We start from the raw sequence: 14,585 nt of genomic DNA on the forward strand, positions 1-14,585 counted from the left end.
CACTTCGTTGGATTATCCAAACCATTCATTTGTTGGGCCACAACGTAAATAGGCTCCATCACGTAAATGGTTTCCATAGGATGATCCTAACCCTCCGATCCATAGAGTATTCTATAACAGTCAATCCCATTGTAGATCGGAGGATTAAGATCATCCTATGGAGATGATTTTCACTGTGGTGCAACCTATTTATGTTGTGGCCCAACAAATGAATGGCTTGGATCAAAAGACTCTTGGTAGTTGGTGCACACACCATATAGAATCTCACAAGTAACAATTACTTAGCTAAGGCCTCTTATCTAGATTTGTTTAGGTGTTTGGTCGCTCAGTGAAGAGATATATATATATATATATATATATATATATATAGAGAGAGAGAGAGAGAGAGAGAGAGAGAGAGTTGAGATAAAAAGGAATTAAATTAGAAAGATTTACAAAACAATCCCAATTTCGATGAGAGAGTGATTTTACGTAAAAAAAATCTAGGGGCAACTTTTAAGCCAACTAAACCGATAATTAAGGAAAGAAACCCTAAATTTTAGGCATATGTGGAGAGAGAGAGAGTTAACGAAAAATCAGAAACTCAGTGGGCAACTATACTAAAAACAGGAAAAATTCTTGAGCTTTAGGGGGGCAATCTCCCCCCCCCCCCCCCCCCCCCCCCAAGCCCTCCTTTGGCTCCGCCCATGCATGTGCATAAGATGAGTGTAGCATAGATGCGAATGCTTAGATGAATGTATGGCTACACAAGGTTAGATCGAATTAAAAATCAAGACATCCATAAAAAGGTGGGGTGACACCAATTGAAGAGAAGATGATAGAGTACCACTTAAGATGGTTTGTGCATATCCAACGTAGGCCTTTGGATGCTCAAGTGAGAAGAAGTGACTCGTGCCAAGTTGATGGAGTGAAAAGAGGTAGGCGTAGAAAACAACTTAGGTAGAAACAGTGAGGAAAGACTTGAGGGCTAGGAACATAACAGATAGCAAGACCCTGGATAAGAATGGAAGAAAATGAACTAGTGTCATGATTAGACTTATGAAAATTTTCTAAAGAATTCATTAGCCGACCCCAACTAGTTTGGGACAAAGGCTTGGTTGAGTTGAGTTGAATTTATGTTGATTCATGAGGGGTATTTTTCTAACAATATCCTACACAAAAATGAGAAACAGTATTTTCTTTTCTCACTTTTCCTTTCAATGAATTCTTTCTCCCTCTCTCAATGGGACACTCCATGGACGGTTGGATTCAAAAAGGATTGTGACCCAGAAAATGGGATCCAAAAATAACTCTGGAAATAATCTCACCAATAAGACAACTGTTAAATTTTAGATTTTCTATTAGTTTCTGATATATTTTCATCAACAGTGGTTGCTTAAATAAACAATTACAGATAAAGAGAACAACAAGCAAAGAGATAAAGAGATAAGAATCAGGAAAAGATAAACCAAATCTAAACGACTTGCCTAATCTAGCTAGTAGCCTTATCTAACAAAGCTATCTCTCATAGATGATCTTAGATAAACCAAATCTAAACGACTTGCCTAATCTAGCTAGTAGCCTTATGTAACCAATCTTCCTCTCATTAATTTTAAGATTTATCACCATTGGATCTAGGATTATATGAGAGGTAGTTTGGTTAGATAAGGCTACTAGCTAGATTAGGCAATTCGTTCAGATTTGGTTTTTCTTTTTTGCTGATTCTTATCTCTTTATCTTTTTGTTTTTTTTCTTTATTTAAGCAACCATTACTATTAATGAAAATACATTAGAATTTAGTGGAAAATACAAAATAGAACATGACAGATAGTGACCAAGATATCAGAGGATTGGATCCGAAGTGGCTCCATTGACACTAAGAAGAATACATTAGGCCATGTTTGGCCACCATGCAAAAATATTCCATACAATAATTGTGGCATCAGATGTGAGAGATTGGGGAGATGGAGAGACTTGAGAGGGTGGGAGTGAGGGGGGCTCGTAAAAATAATGAAAACATAAAATCATTTTAAATAGGCATTTTCTTTTCAACAGTTTTTAGGGCCCCTCTCATCGGGCCCATGTACGAATATTCTAAACATAGTAGTTACAAGGAATTGGAAGACATCTGGAACATGAACCAAATAGCTACTCTTCCTAAAATAAAGAAGGGAAAGCTACAAGAAACCCCCTAGATCAAAACATATCTACAATAATCCCTTAAATAGCTTCTAATTTTCTCATTTCCCCATTTTACCCTTCATTACATCACCCTTAGAAATCCCTAAACTCTCTCCATCACCAAAGACAACATTTAATCCTTTGAAAATCTCCCTCTCTAAAAGAAAAAGGCAACATCTATATCTCTAATGAGATTTTATATGGTGTAATTTTTCAAAAAGTATTGTCCGGGCCACACCTTAGTATGATCCAAACGGTCCAATTGGCCCATTTGATGGGCACACCATAGGATGATCCAAACCGTCGATTTGATGGGTCACAAGGTAAACTAAACTGATTGTGGCCCAAAATTCATTTTCATTGGATGATCCCTACCCTCTGATCTATATAGGTTTCCATAATATGCTGTTCCCAAGATAAAAATGTATCCACTAGAATCCCCCCAACTTTTCATAATTACCAATAGTACATTAATAGCTTTCAATTATTTCTTTTACCCATTTTACCCTTAGATGTAAATAACTTGGAAATTCCTAAAATTCTAAACATCTTATAAAGGCAACATCTCTGTCGTATGAGATTTTATGTGGTATAAGCATGTATGGTTATTTTTCATATGATGGGCACACCGTAGGATGATCCAAACGGTTGATTATTTTTGGGCCACAACCTATTTATGTTGTGACCCAACAGATCCATGGTTTGGATAATTATGAAAATTTTGGAGGGATTCGAGTAGATACGTTTTTACCTTGGGGATTTCTAGTAGTTTTCCCATTAAAGAATAGTAATAAATGCATTTCCCATGACAATGACAGCTGTGAATAACGTACAGTTACCGTAGACGTGTTTGAAAATAATCCAAATTGTATCTTTAGATAACAAGCGTTAGAAACCCTAATCCAAATTCTATCTTTAGATAACAAGCGTTAGAAACCCACTCTTTATATAACCAAAGCTGGTCTCTGATGCAATTAGATTGTAGAGAAAAGGTGAATGCATGTATCCATGGCTCTGAAACAAGTGATGGTGCTGGTTTTTGTAGCTACTTTTCTTGTTTTCATGGTCTATGGAGTGGAAGGAAGAGGAAGAATTCTATCAAGGGAAGAAGATTTGGACTTGGAGAAACAGCTAAAGCTTCTCAATAAACCTGCAATAAAGAGCATTCAGGTATAACCATGGCTTGAAATTTCAGTTTCGTCATAAATTTCGTACGTAGCCTAAACCGAAATTTCAGCCAAAATCCTGAAATGTTGTTTTTTTGGGCTGAAATTCCGTAAAGGAATAAAAAATTAATAACTTTTTCCAATTTTGCCGAAATCCGAAATTTTGGATTTCGGTCGAAATTTAAAACCATGGGAATAACTATCTCTGAAACATTTCCCACTATTTTTTTTTTCATTTAATTTCTTGAATAATACAGGGTTGGAAATGATATATCTAACACCCATAGCAGAGCTCTCGGTCTATTATTTTTTCTTTTTTTTTAAAAAAAATAACGGTTTAATTTGTTAGGGAAAAGAATCCACAATACACACAAGGGAAATGATATATCTAATTCCACAATACACACAAGGGAAATGATATATCTAATTCCACAATACACACAAGGGAAATGATATATCTAATTCCACAATACACACATGGGAAATGATATATCCCCCCTGCCCCTAACGGTTTCCACTAAGTTTTAATTTTAAAGGCAAAGAAAAATGAATTTATCCTCAGTGAACTTCTCCCAGGAAAACAGTTAACGGGTGTGGGTGAGTAGGTGTGTTTGTGTGCGTGGGTGTGTGGGGGTGGGGGTGGGGGGGGGGGGGGGCGCGGTGTATCCCTGTTGAGGGTTTAGCAACCCCATCCGAGTGTAACCCAACATTTTTTATAATTTTTCTCTTAAGCTTACAAACTCGGGTTGGGTCGGGTTGAAGTCTGATAGGGTTGGGTCAGGTTGGGAAAAAGGGTTACTCAGGTCTGGTTGGGTTGAACCTCATCGGGTTGGAAATGGGGCCCGGTAGGGTTCAGGTTGGAAAAATGGGTTGGGTTGGGTCAGGTTGGCCTCAACCCGACCCGAGTTGCACCCCTACGTGGCAGGTCCTTGGTTCAAATCCCAACAACTCCTTGATATTAAAAATCTGCATGTATGGCCTACCCAAAAGAGGGGTCACATGTGCCATGTGTGCAATCAACCCAAAAAAAGTGGGGCTACATGGAAGGGGGAGTGTTCAAGTATAAATGATTAAATAATACCATCCCTATAATTGGTTATTTTCACATGTATGAGATAGGTGACCCCCTTGATATTTGATCTAGCCGCAGCCTTTGAGAAAATCAGTCGCTAGATCAAATATCAAGGATAGCTGCCCCATTACACGCATGAACGCATGAACATCATATAAAAACTCATTATCATCATGTCTTATTCAAACATGATGTCTTTTTCATGTGAAATTAACCAAATTTAAAGATTACAAGTGCACATCAAAGGGCAAAAGACCATAAATACATGCTGAGCTTTAGAAACTCCCGACAAACTTGGGAGTTTGCTTGGCCATCGGGTAGTGCTTGCTAATGTAAATTCTTTCTAGTAGAGATTCTGTTCTAGTTAATAGGTGATTGATCCCCTCAGGAGTTCTAGCTTATTGCCTTGTAAATATGTACATGCAAATTGATTTTTTTTATGTGCTTGAAAATCAATAAATAATAAAAAGTTGACTTGAAATTGCAATATAATTTTTCATAGAATGCTAACTAAAATGCTATAATTTTTAATATAAATAACAAGATCAACATTTCAATCTATTAGCTAATGTAGTGTTTACAAGGCTTATTGCCTTCTAAACATGTACATGCAAATTGATTTTTTTTATGTGCTTCAAAATCAATAAAAAATAAAAAGTTGACTTGAATATCTATAGTGTTAGGCCTAAAATCGGTAACAGATACGGCAGTGACGTCAGAGCGGAGCTGGAGGACCCGAGGAGCCGAAGTGAAGGAACTGTGTTCTGCACAATAGCAAACGAGGTCAGAAGACCAACCCGGAGTGTTACTCCGGACAGGCCCTTCGACACTCAAGTCAGTATGAGCAGGAGTGCAGAGCTAGTTTTAAGAGTGGTTGGTGAGAAGTTCTTACCCCTTTGGTTTGAGCTCTGAAAGCCCTTTTATAGAGGGAAACCTGGGGTGGTTGGATTACCTACCCCAGGACAAGTGTTGGCCTGTCATAGGTTTAAGTTTACCTACTCTCCGTTAATTACCAAACTACCCCTGTGCTGACGTGAGATTTGTGGTGGGCCATCCTGGGGCCACGTGTCGACAGCTAACAGGCTGCTGTTTTTCATACCCCATCAGTTGCCCCCCAGTTATCCAAGTCATTGTAGTGATTTGGGGAAGTGTGGTGAGTTACATTCCTGATCGGTGGGAGTCTGCCCGGCGAAGCTGTTTGTCTGGCCTGTGGAATCAGTCCGGAAAATCTGCCTGTCCGGCCTGGAAATCAGTCTGGAAATTTTGTCAGTCCGGCTTGGAAATCAGTCCGGAAATTTTGTCTGTCCAGCCTGGAAATCAGTCCGGAAATTTTGTCAGTCCGGCCAGAAAATCAGTCCAGAAAATCTGTCTGTCCGGCTAAGAAATCAGTGTAGCCAAGCCGTCTGTCCGGCCCGGAAAATCAGTGCGGCCAAGCCGTCTGTCCGGCCTGGAAAATCTGATTTTTGTCATCTAGCGGACGCGTCATATTCAGTGCGGCCAAGCCGTCTGTCCGGCCCAGAAAAACTGATTTTTGTCGTCTTGCGGACGCGACATATCCTGTCCGGCTTGGGCCGGACTGATTTTCGTCGTCTAGCGGACGCGCCATATTCTGTCCAACCAAGCCTTCTGGGCAGCCTGGGATGGGCAGAAACTTGGGGTGAGATCTGTCCGGCCAAGCCTTCTGGGCGGCTGCGATGGGCAGAATTTTGTCTTTTAGCGAATCAAGCTATATCCTGGTCGGCTTGAGATGACCAGAATTTTGTCCTGTAGCGAATCACGTGGAGTCCTGCTCGGCTTCAGATGACCAGATTTTTGTCCTGTAGCGCATTGCGCTATATCCTGGTCGGCTTGGGATGACCAGAATTTTGTCCTGTAGCGAATCACGTCGAGTCCTGGTCGGCTTCAGATGACCAGATTTTTGTCCTGTAGCGCATTGCGCTATATCCTGATCGGCTTGGGATGACCAGAATTTTGACCTGTAGCGAATCACGTCGAGTCCTGGTCGGCTTCAGATGACCAGATTTTTAGCCTGCAGCGCATTGCGCTATATCCTGGTCGGCTTGAGATGATCTAAATTTTGTCCTGTAGCGCATTGCGCTATATCCTGGTCGGCTTGAGGAACGGATGAACTGGAAACTGATTCAGGTCAGCCATTTCAGGTCGTCCATCTCAGGTCGGCTGAAAAATAGATGAGCTATAACTTACCCTTCTTCAGGTTAAGTTTTACCCACGCGTTATATCCAGTCTAGTTGGAGATGTTTTGAACGGCTTAGGACGACGAAGTTTTATTGAACTTGGGTTTTTGCAAGGGTTTGGTTTTCTGCCCGGGCCCGTTCCTGACTAGGAGTGCGCTCCCGGTCTTTGTGGAAACGAGCCGAGGTGAACCAAGCAGCGAGTACCCAAGTTTTAGTGAACTGGGTTTCTGAGATGGTTTGGTTTTTCTGCACGGGCCCGTTCCCGACCAGGAGTGCGCTCCCGATCTTTGTGGAGACAAGCCGAGGCGAACCAAGCAGCGAGTACCCAAGTTTTTGTGAACTGGGTTTCTGAGATGGTTTGGTTTTTCTACGCGGGCCCGTTCTCGACCAGGAGTGCGCTCCCGGTCTTTGTGGAGACGAGCCGGGGCGAACCAAGCAGCGAGTACCCAAGTTTTTGTGAACTGGGTTTCTGAGATGGTTTGGTTTTTCTGCGCGGGCCCGTTCCCGACCAGGAGTGCGCTTCCGATCTTTGTGGAGACAAGCCGGGGCGAACCAAGCAGCGAGTACCCAAGTTTTTGTGAACTGGGTTTCTGAGATGGTTTGGTTTTTCTGCGCGGGCCCGTTCCCGACCAGGAGTGCGCTCCCGGTCTTTGTGGAGACGAGCCGGGGCGAACCAAGCAGCGAATACCCAAGTTTTAGTGAACTGGGTTTCTGATATGGTTTGGTTTTTCTGCGCGGGCCCGTTCCCGACCAGGAGTGCCCTCCCGGTCTTTGTGGAGGCGAGCCGGGGCGAACCAAGCAGCTAGTACCCAAGTTTTAGTGAACTGGGTTTCTGAGATGGTTTGGTTTTTCTGCGCGGGCTCGTTCCCGACCAGGAGTGCGCTCCTGGTCTTACTGGAGACGAGCCAGGGCGAACCATGCAGCGGCATGATCTCAGGAACTCGGAACTTTGCAAAGAAGCAGTAGCCTTTTTTCATTATCCACACAAGCGTAACTACAATGGCATTCGCTTTTGTGTCGGGCGGCAGGCTATTGATAGTATTTTCTGAGGTCTTCGGCGGGTTCAGTGACCTGGGCATCGTCTCTCAGATCAAGTAGCTCAATCGGAAACGATTTCGATGCATCTTTGCCTTTTGAGTGCCATGGCATAGCACTCCTTGGACTGTGGTTGATCTCCTCTGATCTCACTCACGTCATTTGGTGTTATAAACTTCATCTTCTGGTGATATGCTGAGGCTACGGCGCGGATGAGGTTCTGGCTGGGTCGTCCCAAGATAGCGTTATGACCGAAGTGGCCCTCACTACCAGGAAGTTGACCGTTGTGAAAGCTTGATAGGGTGGCTCTCCGATGAGGACTAGGAGTTCAATCCGTCCTTCCACTTTCTCGACCTCCCCTGAGAAACCGAACAAATCGGAGTTCGCCGGCCGGCCTTAGACGGTCGTTTCCTATCATCATCTGCTCGAATGCATGGTAGTAGAGAATGTCGGCCGAACTTCCGCTGTCGACGAGGATCTTCTTCACTTCCCAGTTCGCGACTAGCATGGTTATGACCAAGGCGTCGTCATGGGGAAGTATCAAGTTGTCGAGGTCTGCGGCCAAGAAGGAGATCTTGTTCTCTGTCCTCATCTTCTTGCTGCACGTGTGCACGGCGTTGACTCGGCGTGGGTATGCTTTTCGAGCAGCAGATGATGTGCCCCCATCGGCCGGTCCTCCCATAATCGTGCCGATGACCCCCTTTGGCTGGGACTGGCGTACCTCTTGTCGTGGACTGGATGGCAGAGGAGATTGATCCCAAGCAGGGGGTGGCTGTGACCGTCGAGGGCTCCTGCCCTGGGGACTCTTCTCTCTGCGCTCCCTTCTGTGGCCGTCACTTATGACATACTTTTTCAAGTATCCCCGGCCAATCAGCAGCTCGATTTCTTCCTTGAGCTGCCAGCACTCGTCTGTGTCGTGCCCGTGGTCCCTGTGGAACCGACAGTACTTCGACTTGTCTCTCTTATTTCCCTTGGAGATCATTCTGGTTGGCCATCTTACGAATTCTTCTCCCTCGATTGCGGCCAGTATGCTTCTCCTGGAGGTGTTGAGGGTGGTAAAGTTCTCTTCCCTCCTCTGGGGGGACCTCTCTCTTCTGGGGGCCTTATCCTCCCTACGCTGCTTGGTAGGGTTCTTGTCTTCAGAGGTTCTCCTCCGGTTTGAATCCAAGGCCGCCAGCGTCTCTTCCACTGCTATATACTCCTCTGCTCCGGCCATCAAATCTGCCAGTGAGTGCGGATTTTGGCTAGCCACTGACCGGTGGAAATCGTTGGATCTAGCGCCTGCAAGGAGCGCATTCATAGCGGCTGAGGGATCCAAATTCGGCACTTGGAGTGCCTCCCTGTTGAAATGGCTGACGAACACTTTCAGAGGTTCGCTGTCCTCTTGCCGCAAGGCCATCAAGGATGTTGTTGTTTTCCTTGGCCTACGGCTACTCATGAAATGGCGGACCAGATCGTCCCCAAAGTCTTCAAAGTTACTGATTGAGTTTGGTTTGATCCTTGAGTACCAGTCACGGGCCGCGCCGGTCAGTGTGGTTGGAAATGCTCTGCAGAGGAAGCCATCGGACGCGCCGTGGAGGAGTATCATTGTTCTGAACGTCTCCAAATGGTCCACAGGGTCAGAGGTCCCGTCGTATTGTGGGACGGTTGGCATTTTAAACCCCTTGGGCGCTGGGGCGCTCATAACATCGTCGGTGAACGGCTTTCTACTTGAGAACGCCCTCGCAGCAGGCCGGCTCTGATCTCTTGCCAGCTCTTCTATACGGTGGTCCATTTCTTCTATCATTCGAAGCATCGGATCAGCTTTATGGTCTGGTCGGTCCAGCAACCTGTTTCTCTCCACTGACGGGCTCACCGCAGAGCCGGACTGACTTTCCGGGCTCCTTCGACGAGGCCGTGATTTTTCTTGCGGTGCGTGGTCTTTGTGGGCTCGGTGCTTTTGGGCATAGCGGGACCGCGACCTCTGGCGGAGGTGAGGCTCTGTATGGGCATGCCTGGTTCTGGAGTGATGGACTCGCCTTGTGGAGTGGTGAGCCCGGTCTTCACCGTGGCGCGCTGACTCTCCCCTGTGGATATTCGACCTTTCCTGTACAGGTCGTGGAGCTTCTGGAGGAGGTTGGGGAGGCGCTTGGAGTAGCTGTTGGTATTGACCGACAAGAGCCGTCATCTGTTGAAAAAGAGCTTGAACTTGGTCTGAAGTGGATGTAGGATTGAGGTGTTCCGAGCGAGCTGGGCTCTGTTCTGCTGTAGCAGAAGTAGCCGCCACCTGCGAGGCGATTCGCTCACTCCGGGTCCTGCGCAGTAACACGGCTCGAGTAGTCCGTGCAGTTGGTACCCGAGTATTCCTCCGTCCTGCCATTTTGTAAGCGGATCTGAACAGCTTTTAGTTCGGGTCCCACGGATGGTGCCAATCTGTTAGGCCTAAAATCGGTAACAGATACGGCAGTGACGTCAGTATGGAGCTGGAGGACCCAAGGAGCCGAAGTGAAGGAACTGTGTTCTGCGCAATAGCAAACGAGGTCAGAAGACCAACCCGGAGTGTTACTCCGGACAGGCCCTTCGACACTCAGGTCAGTATGAGCAGGAGTGCAGAGCTAGTTTTAAGAGTAGTTGGTGAGAAGTTCTTACCCCTTTGGTTTGAGCTCTGAAAGCCCTTTTATAGAGAGAAACCTGGGGTGGTTGGATTACCTACCCCAGGACAGGTGTCGGCCTGTCATAGGTTTAAGTTTACCTACTCTCCGATAATTACCAAACTACCCTTGTGCTGACGTGGGATTTGTGGTGGGCCATCCTGGGGCCACGTGTCGACAGCTAACAGGCTGCTGTTTTTCATACCCCATCATATAGCATCAAAGAACAGTAAGGATGTCTCATTATTTTTATTGGGTCATTTTGATCCCCAAATCATTTTGCCAAAATTATTTGTTCTTTAAACAATGACTGTTCATGCATAGTAGCAAAGAAAATGATATTTCAAAACAAAGAAAAGATAATGAATATTAAAACAGTAATATATATAGGGGATTCTATACTCTAAAAAGTCATAGAATGCTAACTTAAATGCTATAATTTTTTATATAAATAACAAGATTAACATTTCAAATAGCCTCTCATTTGATAATCTTTCATAGAGGTTTAATGGTGCCATATTATTTATTCACAGACTGAATATGGAGATATCTTTGACTGTGTTGACATTAACAAGCAGCCTGCTCTTGATCATCCTTTGCTTAAGAACCACAAAATTCAGGTATAAAGTAATCTCTCTCTCTCTCTCTCTCTCTCTCTCTCTCTCTCTCTCTCTCTCTCTGTAAGTGTTTGTGATTTTTTTGCACATGGGTCACAAATTTTACATTTTCTTACATATACCAAAATTCTAATTTGGGTGGGCCCTTTTCCACTTATGTAGATTAGACCCACTTCCCTTCCAAAAGGGTGGACAGATAAAGATTCAACAATTAGTACAACTATACAGTTTGGGCTCAAGGAAGGGTGCCCTATGGGAACAGTTCCAATACGTCGGACTCGAAAGGAAGACCTAATCAGGGCCATATCTCTCTCAGATTCTACTCCCCTAAAGTACCATGTAAGCAATGACTCAGGGACAAATATCACTCAAATTTTGCTCTTCTAAAGAATCATGTGAACCATGATTCATTGAAGAATTTGTATTAAAAATTGACATATTAGTAAATTGTGCTTGTGGCTTAGCACTCTAGGGTTATCTACGAAAATGGCGAGGTTTTAGGTGCTCAAGCAGGCATCAATATTTGGAATCCATCAGTTGATAAAAACAAAGGAAGCCTTTCCAAAGTTTACGTTAGGAATGGTGATGGTGCACTTGTTAACAGTATCGAAGTCGGAACTGGGGTAATTTATCTCTATCTCACTCCGGTAGCCTAAATTCTCTTTATGCTACAAGAAAACTGGGTTTTACCGGCATGGACTCTTTCGACACTACATGAAACTGGGTTTTTTACCTCCAATCGTGACCACCGATAAAAGTTCAACTATCCATTTCCAACTTTTTTTTACATACGAAAAAAATAATGTGAGCCAGCCTTATTCAGATTTTATTTAGAGGGATATCCTTCTAAATTAACCAAAACTATATCATTTCCCTCTAAATCGTGGAAACGAAAAAATTTCCCCTTCAAAAATGCATTTCTTGTGTCATAGATTATCGGTTTACATATGGGCCACCATGACCATTGAGATAGTTGTAATATGATATCAAATAATAGAGTCTTTATATGGTGTAAGCCTGTATAGTCTATTATTTTTCAAAAAAATGTGACATTGCTTCTATTGAGATAGTTGTAACGTGACATCAAATAACAACGTTTGTATATGGTGTACGCCCGTACAGTCCAGGGTTTTTTCTTTCTTTTTTTCCAAAAACTATGGTATGGCCTACACCATAGGATGATCCAAACCATCAATTTGATTGGCCACAACGAAAATAGTTGTTGACCAAAAGTCTTTTTCATAGGATGATCCCAACCCTCCAATCCATAGAGGCAAGCTTCCATAATATGTAGTTCCTCGGTAGATCGGAGGGCTAGGATTATCCTATGGAAATGATTTTTATGGCACAACCTATTTATGTTGTGGCCCATCAAATGAATGGTTGTATTAAAATCCCAAATAACATATTTTGCTTTGTTGAATCTCAGGTTTATTCAGATATACTGGGGGACAACAAGACTCGAATCATTACACGTTGGACTGTGAGCTTCGAAAAATCTCTTAAATGCATCATCTTTTCAGTCTAATTAATGTGTCATTGGTGTAAAACTAAGGGCTTTGCTAACGTTAGGGTAGTTGTTAAGGTGCATTGGAAACTCAATTTTACATATGTTTAAGACTTTTTTTTAAATCAAAACATGTGTAGAAGTCTCACAACATGTGCACAATTAAGTTTCCAATGCACCTTAATAAATTTCCTTAGGGAAAACTCGTTAGCAAAACCCTAAAACTAATCATATCTATATCTATTTTCATCCAAACAGGCAGATAACTTTCAGAAGACAGGCTGCTACAATTCTCTTTGCCCAGGTTTTGTACAAGTTAGCCCTAAAATATCCTTGGGGGACGTTGTAAAGCCATATTCCACCTACAATTGGGCACAATATCATATGAGAATTATTGTGTTCAAGGTAATGTTGATGTTTTAAGCTTAATAAATAACTAGACATAGATTTTCGTAGGTAACTTTGAAAATTTACGATTTGTTAAAAATCATCATTTTGGGTTTTTTTTCACACTCATCGACGTGATTGTTTTCTTCAGAAATTGTTCCTTTTTCTTTTTTTGCAACCCAAACATGCGGATACGATATGATACATTTACAACATTTATCTCCTTAGTGACCGATCGATGGACCTCACCCACTCTATGATAAAAAAAACCTGATGAACTTCTCTCGTAATGATATCAGCCAATTTCATTGTTTTAACTAGCGGAGAAAGAATTTACAAATTCATAAAACAACGTAGACAAAATTTCCGGTCCCAGGGAAAACACTAGTATCCATTCTCAAAAAAGTTTTTAATTTGGGAAAATTGTTCCTGCGCTCAAGTGCAGATATTAAAAAAACATGTGGGCCCACAATTTTTGAACGATCCAAAGCATTCATTTGATAAGCCCTTGCATAGATAGGGTGTGCACAAAAACTCAGCTACATAGGATCTGGGCAGATTTGGGGAGGTTTATATCTATCCATTTCAACCTCCACAAATGAAAGGGTTAGGGTGATCCTATGCAGTCAATTTTCTGTACACACCCATCTATCTTTGGACGATCCAAATGAATGCTTTGGATCATCCAAAAAATGAGGGCCCACATGATTTTTTAACCGGCCAGCGTAGATAAGCTATCTGCGCTTGAGCGCATAAACATTTATTTCTAATATATTGCATTTGCATATATGATTTCTTTGCAACTGGTATTATAATTTTGTCATTTTTATTTTATGACAGGATCAGAAGATAGGACAAGGATACTGGTGGTTAGGCGTAGGCGACACACTTGTTGGATATTGGCCAAATTACTTATTCACTACTTTATCTACTAAAGAGGTCACAACTATATGGTGGGGAGGGGAGGTTGTGGGCCCCCAAAACGAACCGGGTCCACCAATGGGGAGTGGCCATTTGCCTATGGAAGGCCCCAGAAAGGCAGCATACTTTAGAGAACTTAAGCTCGTGAATGTGAAATTCTTCCTGGAGGACCCGGACCAATACAAACTCAGTACTGACTCGGATGCAGTCATGTGTTACCAAGCTGATGGGGCTGCACGCTTGGGCCCTCCATGGGAGTTTACCTTTTATTATGGGGGACCCGGGGGTTGTTAAGGGTACAAATCAATGATGTAAAAAAATAAGTAAAATAAATTACATGGGAATTGCGTTTGCACTTTTTTCTTATATTTTTTTACTACAGAAAGTTAATTATCCAATACTTATGTTGAGTTCCTTTAGGCTCTGTTTGGATTGCAAGAAAAACATTTCTTAGAATTTTTTTTTTTCATTCTACAATTTAAAGAAAATGATAGTATTATGGTTAATTTATACGGATGTTCTCATAAAGTGAAGGTCTATCTAAATAAAAATTGAGTAGGGTGGGTTGAAGTCATCTTTTTTTTCTTTTTCTTTTCTCTGTGTAAAAAAATAAGAAAATTTAGCAATACGGAAATCAGGAGATTTTATATGGTGTAAGCCCTATAGTCATGTATTTTTCAAAGAGTAATGTGCAGACTACACTATATAGCATGATCCAAACCGTCCATGTGATGGGCCATAGCGTAAATAGGTTGTGTCCAAATAATCATTTCTATAGGATGATCCCAACCCTCTGATCTATAGAGTAACTACATATTATGGAAACCTCTATAGATCGGAGGGTTGGGATCATCCTATGGAAATGATTTTTGGGGCAAAACCTTTAGTGTTGTCC

General features: G+C 42.7%; 1 protein-coding gene across 3 annotated transcripts; it reads left to right on the plus strand.

The window, feature by feature from the left end:
- The first annotated feature begins 3,103 nt into the window (after window positions 1–3,103).
- LOC143859320 (protein neprosin-like) lies at window positions 3,104–14,056 on the plus strand. Of its 3 annotated transcripts, none has more exons than XM_077370044.1 (7): window positions 3,107–3,330; window positions 10,792–10,878; window positions 11,038–11,214; window positions 11,340–11,498; window positions 12,305–12,358; window positions 12,641–12,787; window positions 13,610–14,056. In XM_077370044.1, exons 1-7 carry the CDS (start codon window positions 3,157–3,159, stop codon window positions 13,982–13,984), a joined length of 1,173 nt encoding a protein of 390 aa, XP_077226159.1. In that variant the 5' UTR covers window positions 3,107–3,156; the 3' UTR covers window positions 13,985–14,056. The 3 variants fall into 3 exon arrangements, with proteins under 3 accessions (XP_077226160.1, XP_077226159.1, XP_077226161.1); XM_077370046.1 differs by having other exon boundaries at window positions 11,043–11,214; XM_077370045.1 differs by lacking the exon at window positions 12,641–12,787 and having other exon boundaries at window positions 3,104–3,330.
- The last annotated feature ends 529 nt before the right edge of the window (window positions 14,057–14,585 follow it).

Source organism: Tasmannia lanceolata, unplaced genomic scaffold, assembly GCF_043159265.1.
Source record: "Tasmannia lanceolata isolate RefF3 unplaced genomic scaffold, GAP_Taslan_0.1 ptg000029l, whole genome shotgun sequence".
Classification (NCBI taxonomy): Eukaryota; Viridiplantae; Streptophyta; class Magnoliopsida; order Canellales; family Winteraceae; genus Tasmannia; species Tasmannia lanceolata.